The following is an 18,073-nucleotide window of genomic DNA, read 5'->3' on the forward strand; positions in this document are numbered from 1 at the left end:
TCTAATTGTTCTCCTGTGACTAAAAATTCAACTGACATTGGCAACACTTAAGGTTTTGTAAGGGAGGGATGCAACCAGGAGAGATGGCAGTTTACTCTGGGGAAAGAAAAAGAAAAATAAAACCTGGGAACAACATTTCTACTGGTTTTGTCATTAACTTGCCAGCAGAGAATCCTCTGCTCTGTAACATCCATGGCCTGTGGCAATGCTGTGGCAACCACCAGACAGTATTTATTCTGCTCTTGGTCTTTCAGTAAATTATTCCTACTCAATAAACTCTAACCAGGTAGGGAAAAAACAACGGTAGATGCATGGAAACACAGGAAAAATTATTTTAAAAATCCAAACCATAATTTTCCAAAGCCTAGCAAGGAATTAGAAGTTCCTACTTCAGAGAGGACTTGATTCAGCCTTTGTTCTGCCCTACAAGTTCTGTTCCAAACACTCTTAGGAACCCCAAGCATGTTTCCATGCTAGCAAGTGCTAAACCCCATGCCTATTGGACCTTTCCTGCTCATCCTTAATACTCAAACTAGAACATTCACATAAATTTTCTTTATAAACTTTAACCAGAACAGGCAGCTAAAGACATCAAATGAGGTGAAGCAGACAGCAGTTTCTGGTGGCTACAGCAAGACTCATCTGAAAAGTCATGCTACTAAGACCTCTCAGAAGGGAGACAGAGAGAAAAGATAGAATCACAAACCACTGAGCTAATGTCAACTATTTTCCAATCAAAAATCCATCCTGGCATCCCCCAGTGTCTCTACTTGTCACTTTGTGAATGTCACCCCAACACACCCATCCAGGCAGTCAGAACAAAATTCGGCAGCTGCTCATATCTCTCTCGACTACTACACTAATAATAGTGTATAGGAAGCAATGTTCCAATAAGGCCATTCAATAATATCCTCATGAAACGTGAGATCACCTCCTCACCACTATTAAAATACAGGAATTTTCTATATTTAAAAGAGAAACTGAAAGAAAGGGCTTCAGAGGAAAAAAAAAATCTATGAAGAAGAGCATCCTTACTCAAAAGATAATGCTCTTTACACTTAAAGACACAAATTTCCTTGACAGGGATTTACTATCAAATCTGAGACATCAAAAGCATACAGTCCTTTTTGTCTGCTCACAGGTCTTCAAGATCTTAAAAGCAAGCAAACCATAGCTATCACTACAGGAACAGAAAGCATACACAGCAAACTTTATTTATAAAGGGACTGAAACTGAAATAAATATTGATAGAATTATTTGGGGGTTATTTGACACTTTTGCAGCATCAGAAGCTTTTGTTCCAGGAGAGGCTTTGATTACTTGTTTCTGTTACATGTTGCTTACAAACCCAGTTAAGTTCCATTTAGAGAAACTTTTTCCTGTACCAGAGAGAAGTGTCAGGGAGATACTATCAGATTAATTGCTATGTGGTCCAGTTGCTTCCTCCATCCAAAAAAATGCTGCTACTTTTCTTGACTGACATCTTAATTCCTAACTGTATTTTTAAATGCATTAATGGTAATAATGCCAAACTAATTTTCAAGAAGGTATCAAAGCCACCTTTCTTGCAAACACTTTCATTTAAAGAACTACAAACAAAAGGTACAATGAGGGAAAATAAAAACTTTTCAGTGAAGCAAGCTTTGCAATAACTTCACAAATCTGAAGTGGCTTTCACCATGTCCAGAAAGTGTTATTGCAAGGTTGGCATACCTGTTTTTCTTCACATAAGGATACTTTCTATAAAAAAAGTGAATTATGATATGCTACAAACCTTAGAAAAGCCAAACTGCTGACTTAAATTTCCACTTGAATAATCTGCATGTCAAAAGCAGAACAGCTGCTTTCTGAGCTCAGAGTGCCACACCCTCCATACTGAGATGTCCAACACGAGTGTAGGAGAATATGGTACATTCTCCTACTGGATTCTATATTATGTTAATTTACTTGAAGAGGATACAAGAGGTTTATAACTATTGCTCAATTCAAATAATGACTACAGAAAAAGAGCAGTGGGTGCAGTCTTCCCTAATGAAGAAGGGAATGATACAAAACACTTCTCTGTGATATTCCAATATCCATGAAATGCTGAAATCTGAGATATAAAAAGGTGAAGGGCTTGCCCAAAGCTGCTCAGAAAATCACTTCTCTAGACAGCTTGCCTCTTTAGTTCACACCATAAAACAGCATCTAAGCTTGCAGACAGGAAACATGTCCACTAGAGCAAGATTCTCAGGACTGACCTGAGGAGGAAGCTATAGCAGCAATTAAAAAAAAAAAGACCCCATATACAATACAAACTATGTTATATCAAAATATAAAGTATTTTTGTAAATAAAAAAGAGGAAATTATATCTAAGACACATTCGAATTACAGATATATGAAAGTTGTTAATAGAGGCAGGAAGGGAAATTTAAAATTTCCAGATAAGTGAAAAGAAACATTTCCATTGAGTCTCAAAGCTACATTTTCCAAAAATATTTGCATGTAGGATATCATATACTACATGTATTGTGTAATAGTTGCATACACATGACAAAATGCATTTTCTGTTAGGTCAATCAGACCCAACCTCTCATGGATCTTCCAATCTGCTTGGCATCAGATCTCAGCCCTCCAGGAGGGCATTTCTAGTCATCAGTATCTTCAGATACTCACTGCTTGAGCACTATCTAGAGAAAATGGCCATCAGTCCTCAGGTGCTTGGGCTCTGCAACAGAGTGATGAGTCAGAGAACACACTTCAGTTCTTCTTAAGCCACAGTATCTTGTCTCACTGGGTTCTAATGTCCTTCAGTTTTGCTACAGGCCTTCAGTAAAGCTCATCTAAATGGAGAACCAAGTTCCTACACACAACATTCAAGGACGTAACACAAATATTTGTCTAGTTCATTATACTAGCTACACAAAAACTTTAGCTGCATGTCTGGAGCTTAGCACCATTCCTCCACAAAACATTGCAAAAAACTCCAGTGAGAGAAGAGAAGCAGGTGCCAACATTAAATTTCCATGCTCGACTAGTTAATTCCCTACCCCTCAGGATGGCAGCCTTTCCCCTCAGGTGCAACCCTACAAAACCCCACAGGACAAGCAGTAATGGAAGACACACAGATGTGTCTTGTGAAACAAAAAAAAATGGTCATGGGACAGAGAAGTTTTCCTAGATTCTCTTTTGCATAAGATTCTTTTACTTTTTGTGTTGTTTTTGGCTGAGATATTAAGTTTCTTCACAGTGGCTGGTATGGGGCTGAGTTTTGAATTTGTGCTGAACACAGTGATGATAATAGAGCTGTTTTTCTTATTACTGAGCGGGGCTTACACAGAGCCAAGGCTTTTTCTTCTTTTTGTACTGCCATGCCAGCAAGGAAGCTGGAGGTGCATGGAAAGCTGGGATGAGACACAACCAGGACAGGTGACCCAAGCTGACCAAAGGGATATTCCAGACCATATAAAGTCATGCTCAGTATATAAAGGGGGGGAGGTTTGGAGTGATGACATTTGTCTTCCCAAGTAACTGCCATGCATGATGGGGCCCTGCTCTCCTGGAGATGGCTGAGCACCTGCATGGCCATGGGAAGTAGTGAATGAATTCCCTGTGTTGCTTTGCTTTTGTGTACAGCTTTTAGCTTCCCTATTAAACTGTCAATATCCTAACCCACGAGTTTTCTGCCTTTTACCCTTCTGATTCTCTTCCCAATCCCACTGGTGGGGGAGTGAGCGGGGAGCTGCATGGGGCTTGGTTGCTGGCTGGGGTATAAACCATAACACTTCTAAAAATAAAAAGCATAAAATAAAACAAAAATAATAATAAAAGTCGAACAAAGAAACAAAACCTCACCAAAAAAACCCAAACAAAAAACCACAAAAGATGCAATACTTCCAGGTTCTTTTATTTCCAGGTACTTTTATTTCTTATAGCAAAGATGTTTAATCTGTTGGAACAAGGGAGCAGCTAGGCAAGAGGCACAACAGAAATTTGAAACTGTGCATTTTGAAATGACTGAAAACAAAGAAAAATGAAGCACAGTACAAGCGCAGTAATATTACCACAGAGCAAGTGTTTAAGAGCAGACTAGACAAAGTCAGCTTTGTTCCTGAAAAGCTTCCAGGTCGAGAAGCTGAACAGACAAAAGCTTTGGAAGAACAGTCATCTGGCTCATGACTGAGTTTGTCAGTTGGTCCAGGCCTCTTCAACAGCAATAGCTCACAACCTGATATCTTAACAGGAAAAAAGTATGGACAAGTTATACTGCTTTGTTCTCAGAGTGCTGACGTATTCCAAAGGCTGAAACTGTGCAGCATTCCCAGTCTGCTAATCCACATAAACTACAAGCTCAGCCCCATGACAGATTTCTAAGAACTGCAACCCACTGTCAAAATGATATTTCCAGAAGTTTTTCTCAGGTCCTTAGTGACCTGGTAGCCTGTTCCCTCCACCTGTTTGCAAGATAGTAGGATTTCTTTTGAAGAAGCATAACTATATTAACTTAAAACTGCTACAAAATTTATTTTTTTTCTTGTTCCATCATACCCACATTCAAATATTATTAATATTTTTCAAAGCATGCAACTCTTTCTAATGACTGACAAAATAACAGAAGAAGACAAACAAAAATAAGGTGCTTGGAAAGAGAGCACAGCTTTTGAGATTAGATACATACAGTCCAATTTTTCTTAAGGCTGAAATGCTTGAAGTGCAACGAGCTTCAGACTCTTCACCATTGATTCATTCATCATTTCTAAGCCTCCACACATCAGCCTAATGGAGGAAATGGAGAAATTTCCAAGCTAAAAAATGCTCATTAGCAACAAAGTGGCTGAGAACCTACTCCTGTCCACCACACACACTACAATGTCCTTCAAGGCCCAGGCCTGGTACACAGCCCAGCTCAGTTTCATCCTGGATACTCAATTTTCCCTGCCAAATTAAACAAAGCATTGTTTTTCTTCTTCAAGGACATGCAGTCCCAACCAGCCAGGTGCATATACAAAAGCTGAGGAGAACTGAGAGAAGCTGTAAAAACCAGATCTGAGAGGCGAAGCCTCTCTCTGACCTATTTATTGAGCAGATAACCCCCACCTACCCAGTCCTCTCAATTAAAGAGGTAACAACAGGACATTTATTCAAAGGTGTGGGCTATTAAACCACAGTCTGTTTAATAACACTGTGATTTTCCATCTCTGTAGATCATTTTTTCCCCCCACGCTGCTCCTTTCCCACAGAGGACAAGCCTAACACGAATGATTTACAGGAACTTCTGATCTGGCCTTGGCCTGTGATGGCCACATTGCTTCTGAGGGCTTGGATGTTTTCTCTCTATTTTTATCCTGAAAGATGAGCAAACACACAGGATGGAAAAGAACAACAAAGGAAGGAAACAAAAACAGAGCAGAAGGAGTAACAGGCATTCACAAAGAACAGGGTATCTGCAAGAAGCTCCATCCATAGTCACGAGCTGGTATGGAAAAGCAATAACACGACATTGAGGCTGTCAAAAAATCCCAAAAATGTCTGTTTAGAAAAAGAATTTGAGGATAGTGTAAACTCAGCCACAGACTTCCCTTTCCAGTGTCTTATTTCCCAGTGAGATAGCTAAACATGCACTTTGGACAGAAGGCACACATCTATCCCAGATGTATAACATGGGGCATTATAAATTACTGCCCTCTCTTCTATCAAAGTCACACCCAAAGGGCAACAACAACCTCCAAAGGAACTGCTGGGATGGAGCACATGAGCTTGCCTCACTCAACTCATTGCAAAATTGATGGCTTAGTTTAAACTTGGCAAAGAAGATGAGTTTGACTTAGCAACAAGGCAGATTTTGGGTGCTGATTAAGACTGACAACTACAGTGGGTGGCAGCAACTACCAGCAGAGAGATGTTAAATTCCCTGAACTGTAGTTCCTTAAAACTATTCTGCCAATGTTGTGCCCAAGTTTATTTGAACATATATTTTACATTCACTAGATATTCCAGAAAGCATTCAACTTTGTTCAAAGTGCCTTTGATAGCCAACTCAAAATCTTGAAGACATTTAAAAGATAAGCAAAACACTGGGAATGTTGTAACATGTTAAGAACCACTGTCAAAGAACAACAGTAAGTCTGGTCTCGAAACTTAAAAAAGTGACATTAAACCCAAAAGGAAACCCTAGCAGACATAAGCAAGTCATAAAAATTATCTAAAGAAGCCACAACCCACACTATCAAAACATTAAGCATATTGCCAAGATTGACACACTGTGGACTGTCTCCCTCCAACAGCCAAGCCTCTGCTTTTTAGATTAACATGTTAAGTGCTGCAGCAGGGACTGAAGCTGGCATTGTAAAACAAAAGCACTGAAGTCAACGTAAACTATAGACATTAATTACGTAATGTTAAAAGACAGCTGGGGAGGAAGAGAGAAGCACTGGGATGCAGTTCTTCAGTGCCATTCCAAGCATGTTTCCACATGCTCCTTTCTAAAACAAGGGCAGAACACCCGGCCTGTTTCTACTCCCCTTGCTGTACACTAGGGGAAAAATAAATAAAATGAATAAAAGTATCAACATAGCACTGTCCCCTCTGCCACCCTGGAAAAAGAAACTGTGTCAATCAGAAGGAGACGTTCTGCCTCAATAAAACGTTATGAAGTTATTTTAGACTTGATTTGAGAACTGTTATCAGTGTCGTAAGCTCTGCTTGTTAAAATTTGAAACATTTTTGCAATACACAGCTGGCAAGCACAGGATAATTTTAGGTACAGCATACACCTGCAGCCTTAGCAGTGGGCCTATTTTTCTTCACTTAATTGCAAGCAGGTGTTTACATGTTACAAACTGTAAGGCAAATCCACCCTTTATTCCAACTCTTTAAGACAGACTGAGATTCCATGTAATTCTAAAATTACATTTCTATAACATTTGTTGTTTAAAAACAAACAAACAAACAAACAACAAAACCCAACAACAACAACCAAAAAAACAACAAAAACTTTTCAACATGATCAACCAGGCAATTTCTCTAAAAATTACAAATTTATTTCTGTTGGTTTTGCCCTGAAGACTGACAGTTACACTGATCACTGACATTCTCTTTAATGACTGCTTACACATTTTATCTAGAGCTGAAAAATGATGTGTTTTCCCCAAAAGATTAAAAGACATTCATTTAACAACAGCCTGTCACATCCCCCAGCACCAAGAACATCCATATAAATTCATGAAATTTCATATTATTTCATATTATCGTGAAAATTTCATATTATCTGACATCACATTTTCTAGCTCACTTTTAATATGGAAAAAAAAAAAAGAACAGTGGAACATCTACAGGACAAAGATGGTAATGGAGTCAGTAAGTAAATCAAGCTGAAGAGACGAGATTCAAGATGACAAACTGGCATCCTCCACAGAATGAGTCTGACACTTTTTATAGCTACTGACACAGTAACGAATGCTTTACTTGGGGTGGAGCTAAACACAATGTTCTTCAGAGTACTTTCTCAAAAGAAAGCACTTGCCTGATCCTTAAAGCAAGCAACTTTATCGACAAGTAGAGGGGAAAAAAGAAAAGTACTGCCATAGTTAATTAGGCCCCAGCTGTGGCAATTATCTTGAAGGGAAGGCAAAAGCAACATTCTATTATAAGCAGCTCTTTCTTAAGGGAAAGCTTTATCAGATGGGCCCCAAAGTACCTGTTTGCCTTAGTTTTCTAATGTTTCCATTATTGAGCTTAATTCCAAATGAAAGTGTTTTGTTTTTTTTTTAAAGGTACATCTTACTCAGTAGTCTTTGCAACACAGGATCTAGTGCTGTCCTGGTAGAAATTTGTATCTAGCTTGGCCCTAGCAAAGTATATTTCAGATTTAAATCCCAGAGTGTTCACTAAAGGCATTGATTTGCTTATGGTTATGACACCTAAAGCATGCCTTACAATAGAAATAAAGCTTGGGTTTGAGGTACTAATTGAAAAATAAAATAGCTTTCTAAAACACTAAATGTGAAGATCTATTACTTCAGAGCTGTCACTGAATTCAAGGTGGATTAATCAGTGTCCTAAATAACCACAGTTGATTTAAGAAACTTTCCACTCAAGTTCAACTAAGGCCCTCTCACAATAATCCCCACTCCCCTGGAATGACATTAGTTTTTACTCAGTCTTTGGATTCTTCCTAAATCTTTAGTGAATGCCCATTTCTTCTCTAGAAGTTATTAATAAACTATTAAAGCTATATTGATAGTTTTACCTTACTTCTTTGACATGTACTAAAGTGTCAGCAGAACAACATTTTTGTTGCAGAAAATTCCTAAGACTGAGAGCTGGCACACACTGTACGTGGTTTTGTAACTGCAGATTATACTAAGGAAAGCTTTAAAAAATGGACAATTAGTCCTTAAGAAAAAAAAAAAAGCACCATGGTTCAAGTGATCTGAGAGGCTTTCATGTGGTCTTATTATGTGGATTACCACAGCCTTTACATTTACATAATAATGTACGTTCCAGGTCAGACCAAAACCCTACTGTAGACCAGTGTCTGAAAGGTCAACCACCACCACACACTAAGAGAACTGGCCAAGAAAAGAGATTATGGGTTTGGACAACACAGACATCAGAGTGGTTCTTGAGACTGGATTAGGTTCTTAGTCAACTTTGTCAAAAGAAAGATTCAGTATATTCTCCTAGGTTGGAGATGGGACTGGGAGTGGCTTTATTCCTCTTGCTGACAAGATTTCCTGTCTCCTTTACTTTTTGCTGGCAAACTTGTAAACAACCAATGACTAAAAACACTTCAGAGGAAAGGAAAGAGAACTATCAACTTTTTTTTCTCTTGAAGGCAGATATACTCCCTGAAGTAAACCAGCATTCTCTAGTAACAATTAGCAATAACTCTTTATTTTCCAACTAGCTCTTTCTGTAGATTAAATAAATATAGTTCTAGTTTTGTATTCTGTCTGGAAGAATGCAAGAAGCAACTCTTCTCTGAAAAACATAAAACAAAAATAGCAATAAAAAATAGTCATCAGAAGTGTGAGCAGATCGAGCTGTCTGCAGAGATCAAAACTGGGGAGCCAGGATGTCCACTGCATCAAATACAAGGCCTAAGACACCACAGAACCGAGTTTACAACCCAAAACCTCAGGGTACAGGAGGAACTACCCTGCACCCAGCTGAAACAGAGACAGCAGTGGAATGAGAGACAGACCTGCTCCAGTGACAAGCACACAATGGGGCCGCTGGGTAGCAAGTTTTGCAGGATGCAAGCGGAGGGAGGTGGCTGCTCTGCATTCTAGCAGGAGTGAAGAGTATTTGAACACTGTGGTGTCACACAGCAGCAGTTGATCCTGACTTGCTGAAAGGCCAAGAGGCCCATGTGAGGTATCCTTCCCCATCAAACTTCGTCTAGGCTTCCCTCAGATGGGCACTGCGGACAGGACACCTCTTGAAAGCCTCCTGAGGAACTCAACTTTCCTGTTGTCTTGCCTTTTCCATCCATCTTCTGTCTTCACCAGCCCATTACAAAATCACTGCAGTTGACTCAAACAGAATTCTGCTCTGATTTGAGCCTAAATCCAAGAATGGGGAGGCTGTGCTTTCAGGCATGTGGAATAGCTGTGAGCACACACTCACGAGTATCCTTTGCAAACCCCCAGTGAGATACCCAGGGCCAAAACCTATTCTCCTGCTGACTCTTCCTACTCCACCCTCATGTCTCATAAGAAGTGGCAGCTCCTACTATGGGTTTAGGGAAAAGTCTCACCTTCAAAAAAATATCTTCAAAAAACCCAAATAAATCTCACACTCATCAAGAGTCCAGAGTTGGACTAATATAGAAGCAAATACATAGTGTTTGTACATAATATCTAGTGTATCCTCTAGCTTCAAACAACTTGCACCTCAGATTTTTAAGAGCTTAGAACTAAGAGCTCAAGTTCCTTTCATGATTCAAAATAAGAACTCTCTGATCAGGCATCTTTAAATTCGGTTTCTCTCAACAGAAGCCCAACTAGCTCCATCCAGAAGTTATTTACAAACTATTTTGATCCTAACTTGTTTAACTGAACTGGAATCCCCTGAGAAAGACTACATTTCTATTTTAAAAAGCATACCTGTATACCACTTGTATTTATTTAATGATTACTAAGAGCGGCAAAAAATCTCTTTCTGTACTCCTTATAAACGTATTTAACTGTTGCAAAATAGAGAAAGAGCCACCTATTGTTTATTCATTTTCCAAAATGAAGGTTGAACTAGACAACTCAGTGATTCAAACCATTACACAGGAAACAGACAGCTTTGAGTCAGTCTTGTTTATCTTTCTATCACATTCTTGAAACTACTGAAACTTTAAAGTGCAAAGATACACTTGAAGTATGCTTCACTCTGGAAATTCAACAATTAAGAATGTAAAAGATCCTCCTTTTTTCCATTGTCTCTCTCTTTTTTTTTTTTTTTTAAGTACCATAGTCCTGTACAAACAAAAATCAATTCTTCGGAGATTCAGGTGAAAAGTACAATCCCATACAACCGAGGAGACAAATGGAAGAGAGCTAAAGAGAGGATCCACATCATGATACTCTTCTGTCCTGTGAGACACTGACAGCTCCTGTGAAATAGGGGGAGTGGTAGCAGTATCTGCTTCCAGCTGTCAAGATGTAACCCAGTGCAGGCAGCACCAAAGTCACTTACAGGGCTGTCTGTCAAGCAGGAAGTGGGATCTATTCAATTACATCAGTTATTCACACCTAAAGAATCCCTGCAACGTTTGTTGTAAGTGGCTGCTTTACAAGTGAAATAAGGAAAGCACTAAGGGGGGAGGGGGAGAATGCAGGTGGTGTCTATTGTAGTCCCTTAATTTCCCACAAATTTAAGAACAATAGTGCACCTACCACATTTTATATTTTACAGACCATTCAGAGAACCTTATTATGCTCAGAAATCAATTAAACCAGATACAAATCCCATAATCTACCTGGTTCTAGAAATAGAGAAATATTTTAGCTATTGTTAAGATGACATTTTTTGTTCAAAAGACTAAAACAATTTTCTAAAAGTTGTAATCAACTGTTGTCTAAGAGGCAGTCACCTAAGCTTGCTATGCCCTGCTTTATTATCACATTCTCTAAATTGCAGTAAGCCTGTCTTTGTGCAGAAAATGCAGTTCTGACAGAAGTGAATAGCTAGCTCTGTGTCTAGACCACTTCTCAAGCTTGTTTTTTTGGATCAAATACTAATGCCATTCAGTTTCCTGACAGCAAATGAATCAGGCTCCTCAAAGAATTCAGATGCTGATGTTTTCTTCTGAAAACACAAGAAGGACCAATACCCTAACCACTGGGGTTCTGGAGGGTTTTAACTTCTCCTTGTGTTTCCTCCGGTTCAATTTATATTTAATGCCTGTTGAACTGTGGCAATGCTTCACCAGCACCAGAGGAAGGTATCTCAGCTTCAACCCTGTCACTCAGGGCACTGTAAAGGGGAGAGACAACTGCAGAAAACTGAAATGTAAGGAAGGGTCCGTCCTGTTTCTACTTTTCAAACAAGTATGATGAGGCACACGTGTTTGTTAGAATAAGTTACAGCAACTACACTCAAGAATAAAACTTCTGACTCATCTCAGAGAGGAAGGCATTGCTTAGACCTGAACACAGGGCAGGGTCTCAAATAGCTTCTCGAAATATTTCTCACCGGCTAGCCCTAAGTATTTCATCAAGCTCTGTCAGGCCAGGTGGCTCTGGTCAGCACACTGACTCCCTTGGATGCCAACACACACAGGAAAGCACATTGAGCACTGCACTCAGGGCCAAAAATTACCAATAGAGGATTCTGCTGTGGCCAGGAGGCTCATTCGAATTAGGACTTTCCTCACCACCATCCCCACTTTCCAATTAAGTTCTGTATATGTAACAATACATGAGAAACTAAGGGCTTGGGGCAGTTGCCAAAATACTCTCTCAATGCTTGAGAAATAGAATTGGAATGATTTCCCTCTACTGTTCTTATCCAAGTTTAGGGACACTTTTTTACTTTTTTACTTTACACTCTAAGTTAAGATGATTTATACCAACACTTCAAGTCACAAATTTCAAATGATGCTCTAAGATCATGATTTGCAATAAGTGAATGTAAATTGGCCAAAGAATAACAGCTACAAATGAGTGAAATTAGATATGGCATTTTCTACCTTTTTATCCAGGCATACCAAACAGAGGCAGCAGCAGTAAATGATGTTTCCTTATTTGCACAAAATGAGTTAAATATGTGTTTTATAATTTCACCATATCTCAGCAGCTACACTGCTCAAACCATTGGCCAAATGCCTACCAGTTTAAGGGAAGTATCTTGACAGCATTGTTGCCCACTTTCAGAAGCTTACCATGATACCAAAGATGCTGCACACTTTTGAGAACACAGTGCCAGAGTGCTGTATTAGTGTTTTAGTTGAATAATCTGTATAGACGATCATCCTATTAGATATTTAGGGGACTACACCACTGTATCTTAAGTTAAATGGTAAAAATCATATTAGCCCAATACTACATCAAGAACGTGCATTATCACGGTCATTCAAGGAAAAGGACATGATTCTTACATAAACTACAGCAGAGCTAACCCTATATATACAGTATACACATATTCAACGAGTAAAACACAAAATTAACAAAACACTACCACAAATTAAGAGACCAAACCCATAGAATTGGTAACTACTGCTGTCACCGCAGCACTACAAGTCTGATAATTCCCGACCACACGTAGACTTCTGACAAAGGGGTATTTTTCATCAGCCTCTTCACAGACTGCAAATGCACATACACGACAGGGTTACGTTCAGGTATGCCATTCACAGACGCTCAGCTTGCAGCGCACCGAGAACGCCTGAAATCGAGTCCCCCCAGGGGATTTCACACGGCAGCCGGCTCGGGACGCGGCACCGCCGAACACACAAGCCAGGCCCGGCAACAGGCGATACCAGGGAATGTAGCCGCTCTGTCCCCTATCCCCCCTCCGCGGCGAAGGGCTGGAGAGGACCCACGTCTCCGCAGCTGCTGACGCGGGACCCCAGGCAGAGGCTGGAGCACGCCGGTGCGAAGCCCTCCGGCACACCAGCGAGGCAAAAGCGCCCGGCGCCGGGCCCGCGCACGCGGCGCCCCCGCCGCTCCCCCGCACCCTCCACTCACTCTTGGTCGCGGCGATCAGGTTCTTCCCATCCTTCAGCAACTCCTTGATAAACTTATTGGTCTTCTCCAGCTCCGCCTCGTGAGCTCTCACCCGCTCCCTGAACCAGGGGCTGTCCAGGTAGCAGTCGCTGAACTCCAGGGGCTGCAGCCATGGCCTGTTAGCGGCGGCGGCTGCTGCTGCGCTGCTGCTGCTGCTGCTACTGACTACTACTACTACTGCTCTGCTGCTTGCTGGGCCGGCCGGCGCCGGGGGCTTGGCTCACCACGAACCGTAGCACGCCGGCGAGCCCTCGCAGTGAGCCCTCAGCAGCAGTGGCGCGGCCACAAAGAAGAGAAGCGGGGCTACGGCTCGGTTCGCCCGCACCGCGCGGCGCGGGACTGCCGAGCTCGGCGGAGCCGCCTCCCCGCGGCCGGGGATCGCCCCGCTCCCGCAGCCCCGCCGGGACACGCCCGGCCGGGCGGGGCGTGGCAGAAGCCGCGGGCAGCCGCCCGGCAGACCGGGCCCTTCCGACGCCCGCGCGGCGGCGCACCGTGCGGGGTTTGGGGGGCTGCGCGCGGGGCTTCCGTGCCGGGCGGAGCGGCTGCTGGAGACCGCGGCGTCCCGAGCGGGTAGGCGGCGGCCTGCCCTGCAGGGAGAGAGCCTCTGCCCTGCAGAGGCAGACGGCAGGCAGGCAGAGAGGTGGGCAATCGCCAGCCGTAGTTTAACAAGGGCGAGTGTCGAGTTCTGCACCTGGAACGGGGCAACCCTGGTTGTGTGTACAGGCTGGGGGATGAGATGCTGGAAAGCGGTGCCGCAGAAAGGGACCTGGAGGTCCTGGTCGATGGCAAGTTGAATCTGGCAGCCAGGAGGGGCAACCGTGTCCTGGGGGCATCAGGCAAAGCATCGCCAGCTGGGAGAGGGAGGGGGATTGTCCCGCTCTGCTCTGCACTTGGACGGCCTCACCTGGAATATTGTGGCAGTTTTGGGCACCGCAATAGAAGAAAGATATTAAGTTATTAGGGAGCATCCAAAGGAGGATAATGAAGATGAAGGGCCTTGAGGGGAACCTGTATGAGGAGCGGCTGAGGTCACTTGATCTGCTCAGCCTGGAGGAGACTGAGGGGAGACCTCGTTGCAGTTACAACTTCCTAGTGAGGGGAAGAGGAGGGGCAGACACTGATCTCTTCTCCGTGGTGACCAGTGACAGAATCCAAGAAAACAGCATGAAGCTGAGTCAAGGGAGGTTTAGGCTGGATATCAGGAGGAGATTCTTCACCCACTGGGTGATCTGGCACTGGAACAGACTCCTCAGGGAAGTGGTCACAGCACCAAGCCTGACAGAGTTCAAGAAGAGTTTGGACAATGCTCTCAGGCATGTGGTGTGACTTTTGGGATGTCCTGTGCAGGGCCAGGAGCTGGACTTGATGATTCTGATGGGTCCCTTCCAACTCAGCATATTCCATGATTTTACCAGCTGCCGGCTCCCCTCCACCTCACAAAAACGTTCATGGGCTTTAGGAAGGGGCTGAGCAGGCTCTCACTGGGAGGATGCACAGAGCTGCACACAGGCTGCTTGATCCATAATCGGCCATGGTGGTCTGCTGGCTGAGAAGGCTGGCACTGCTCGCCTGCCCCATCCTGCTTCTGTGTCTGGCCGTGAAATGCTCAGTACAGTAGAGGCAGACTCACCTTTATGTCTTCATTCAATAAACTAATACAAACAGTTTTTGTGAACAAGTACTGCATGCAGCGAGAGCAAGACCTTGAGAAGACAACTCGAATTATTTCAGTTCAGAATGTTAGGAAACTCATGAAAAAAAACAGAAAAAGGCTTGTAGTTATACTTTTATTTATACTTTAGCTATAAGTTCATGGTTTTAATGTTTTGACCATAGTGCAATTCATAGTGCCTTGGTGTGACCCTATTAGATGATTGGGGGGTATATATTTTAGTCATAAATGTATGTGATCTCTCCTTTGGGAGTAACTTTAATTTATTTTGTTTTCTGTATAGTGGCAAGTTGCATGTTAGCTTCTGCTCCATTTGAAACAATGAGCTTTGGTATTAATTAAATGTATTATTGTTGAGCCCACAGTTAGACCTGATCTGCATGTCTGAGATGAAGATAACTAGTGGTGTAACTATCAACCTCTTTCTGTATGACCCCAGGCACCGACCTGCAGAAGTCAACTATGGAAATAGGGGGGCACATCATGAATCTCATTTTAAATTAATCTGCAAGATCACATTGTCTGCTGTGACACTTATTTTCTAATATTACTTAACTGAGAAACTATGTTATTCAAAACTCAGTTTAAAAATAATTAAAAAAAAACCCCACCCTAAAGAAATAACAAACAATCCTTATCTCTGTTTAGATTACTGGAGCAGCATTTCAAGAGTAAGTATGCCTTCCATGAATAGTTTGTTTACTTTGACCTGTAGTTGTCCTTGGCATTAGTTGGAATAATATTTTTCATGCTTGTTTATAGTTACTGTAGTTTTCCTGTTATAATTTCACTAAAGTGTTGTAAAGTAATTGGATCCCATGCTTTGTGTGGATTTCTGCTTGCATTCAAATTAAAAATGGGGGGGGGAAAAGAATGTTTAGCTTAGTACTGAGCTTTTTAGCTGGCAAAAAATATCAGGTCTAAAGTTTAGGTTTGTCCTACCATATCAAGCCCATTAAGGAAAATTGGTCCACCTGGCTCAATCATGTAAAGTAAAAATGTATTCCATTCTAGTTGCACTTAAAAGGAGCAGTTGTAGTCCAACAGAAATACATACATAAACATAACACATTTTTTTCCCAGAATAGAGTTAACTTGTTTTTACATAATAAAGCAAGGAACCAAAATCATTGTTAATTATATCAATATTCTACACTGTTTATCCAGTGTTGGTATCCAGACAACATTTTGGATTCCGACCACCAAAATTATTAAATATATCTTTTCCTAAACCTGACCCACCAGTCAAACTCTAAAACTGCAGAATTGTGATTTAAAAAAAAAAAAAAAAAAAGATGGCAGACTAGGGAGAAATACTAACCCATTTCTGTATGGACAATTACATATCTAATGAGCAATAAAAGGAGTTGCCCTTTTGTAACTAAGGCTTGAAGTGTCTTTATAGCAGCAGTTTAGAAAAATCTCCTCTCTTCTGCCTTTCCCTACTCAAGGTCATCAAATTTTACAGCCTTATTGTAGCCTCTTTTAAGAGATTCTGACATAGGTTGACTATGTGAAGCCCTAGAAATGTCCATAAATAGCGTATTTATCTTTCCTTTGGCTATTTTTCCTTGGCATTCATTGCATGCATGGTGTCAGGAAATACCCTCTTCAAATCATTTTATACAATAGGGATACACCAGCATATATGTTTTGTTCCATCTTACCTTCCTTATGTTCTTGTCTGATCACCATTCTGATTTTCATGAAAGATGATATTCTGATCTGTGGCTGATTGTGTCTCCAGGCTGTATGTCATGGAGAGATGGGTTAGAAACTAGTGAATTTAACTTTCAGTTTTATTGACATATTATTAGAGAGCATTGATATCAGCTCCCAGCATTTTCACAGTTGTGTTGTTGAAAACTTCATTAGCAACAGCATCTTTCCAAGGAATTATAGTTTCTTTTCTTGTCTATGCACTTTTAGCTCTGTTAGTCCTGTTATGAGTTTAACAGAAATTTTATAGAATTTCCTTCTAACTCCCATCTTGCTTATGACTGTGACATCACTGTTGGCTTGCAAGATCTTAAGGGTCTCATGCATATGTGAGGTACCATTGGGCTGCCTGTTCCCTCTGCTCTCATCCATCAAGAGTGCAAATAGGAACTGACTGACCTCTGACCACCCACGATGCAGACCAACATTATTTATTCTACTGTCAACCAATTTCATTATTATTATTATGGCAATTATGTATATATCTGATAAGATGGACATTCCTTTCTGGCATTCCCTTATAGCAAAATCTTTATCCAACAAATTATTTTAGAATGCAGCTGTGTGCCTTTTCTGTGTTATAAACATTGTATTCTGTGGCCATTTTTTCCCTGAAGTGTTCCACCAAAAAGCAGTATGAGATTAACAAATATCCTCCCCAGCCTTTGAAATGAACTGAGTCTTGCGAATTCCAAGGATTTTACACTGCTACTTTTTAGTAATTGTCCTCAAATGGGTTGAATTAGCAGACAGTACTACTTCATTTATGCTTAAAAGTAGGCACTATAAAGAATTTATGCTATCTGTTTGGCATTTATTTGCTCTGACAAAAAAAATAGTTGAACTAGTTTGGAGAATCGTGGAGTGTCACAGATACTTACTCATTACAATATTTGGTACAATCTAGCTCCTGTTACACCTTACTGTCCGCAGGTGATAATTGCCAGTAGGTTTTTTTAACTCTTTCCCCCTACAACCCACAGATGCTAATATTTTCTTTTCCCCATACTATCATCCTCTAGCTGGAAAGCATAATTAAGCTAAAGTCAGAGAAGGTTGTTCCCTACCTGTAACTAATTTAAAGTTCATAGCTTTTTTTTTTCGTCAAAACTGGAGGAAGGCTTGTTGGTACCAGTTGATTTAATAAGATATTATATCCTCCTTTAGAGCTCATCCTCATATAAAATATGTGATGCTTTCTGATACTAATGGTTGCACATCCTCATGGACTTCAGCCCAAGTGCTTTGACCAGTTACTGTATGTTTTTTCTAGCGTGACTTTCCTCTATCAGAAGTTGATTCTATCATCATTCAGGTTGCCTGTTCTGGTTTTTTTCCTTTGGGTCACTTCTCTCAAAATGTTTGTAGACTTGCCCTCTCTTACAATATTATAGAGCAATAATGAAGTTTGCCATGGATTACAGCTTAACCGCTATTATGTTCCATCTAGATTCATGTTCCCACTCCGTGTGTGCTATT

At 41.2% G+C, this 18,073-nt stretch overlaps 1 protein-coding gene across 1 annotated transcript in view; it reads right to left on the reverse strand.

Moving 5' to 3' along the window:
* Window positions 1–14,736, reverse strand: part of ARHGAP10 (Rho GTPase activating protein 10) — a 147,897-nt gene extending 133,161 nt beyond the window's left edge. The window contains exons 1-2 of the mRNA XM_018073497.2: window positions 14,686–14,736; window positions 13,165–13,417 (exon numbers count right to left, since the gene is read on the reverse strand). Of these exons, the coding sequence (XP_017928986.2) occupies window positions 13,165–13,417; window positions 14,686–14,736 (304 nt within the window). The remainder of the gene's footprint in view (window positions 1–13,164; window positions 13,418–14,685) is intronic.
* Between the last annotated feature and the right edge of the window lie 3,337 nt (window positions 14,737–18,073).

This window comes from Manacus vitellinus, unplaced genomic scaffold, assembly GCF_001715985.3.
Source record: "Manacus vitellinus isolate BGI_N305 unplaced genomic scaffold, ASM171598v3 scaffold_0_pilon, whole genome shotgun sequence".
NCBI classification, from domain to species: Eukaryota; Metazoa; Chordata; class Aves; order Passeriformes; family Pipridae; genus Manacus; species Manacus vitellinus.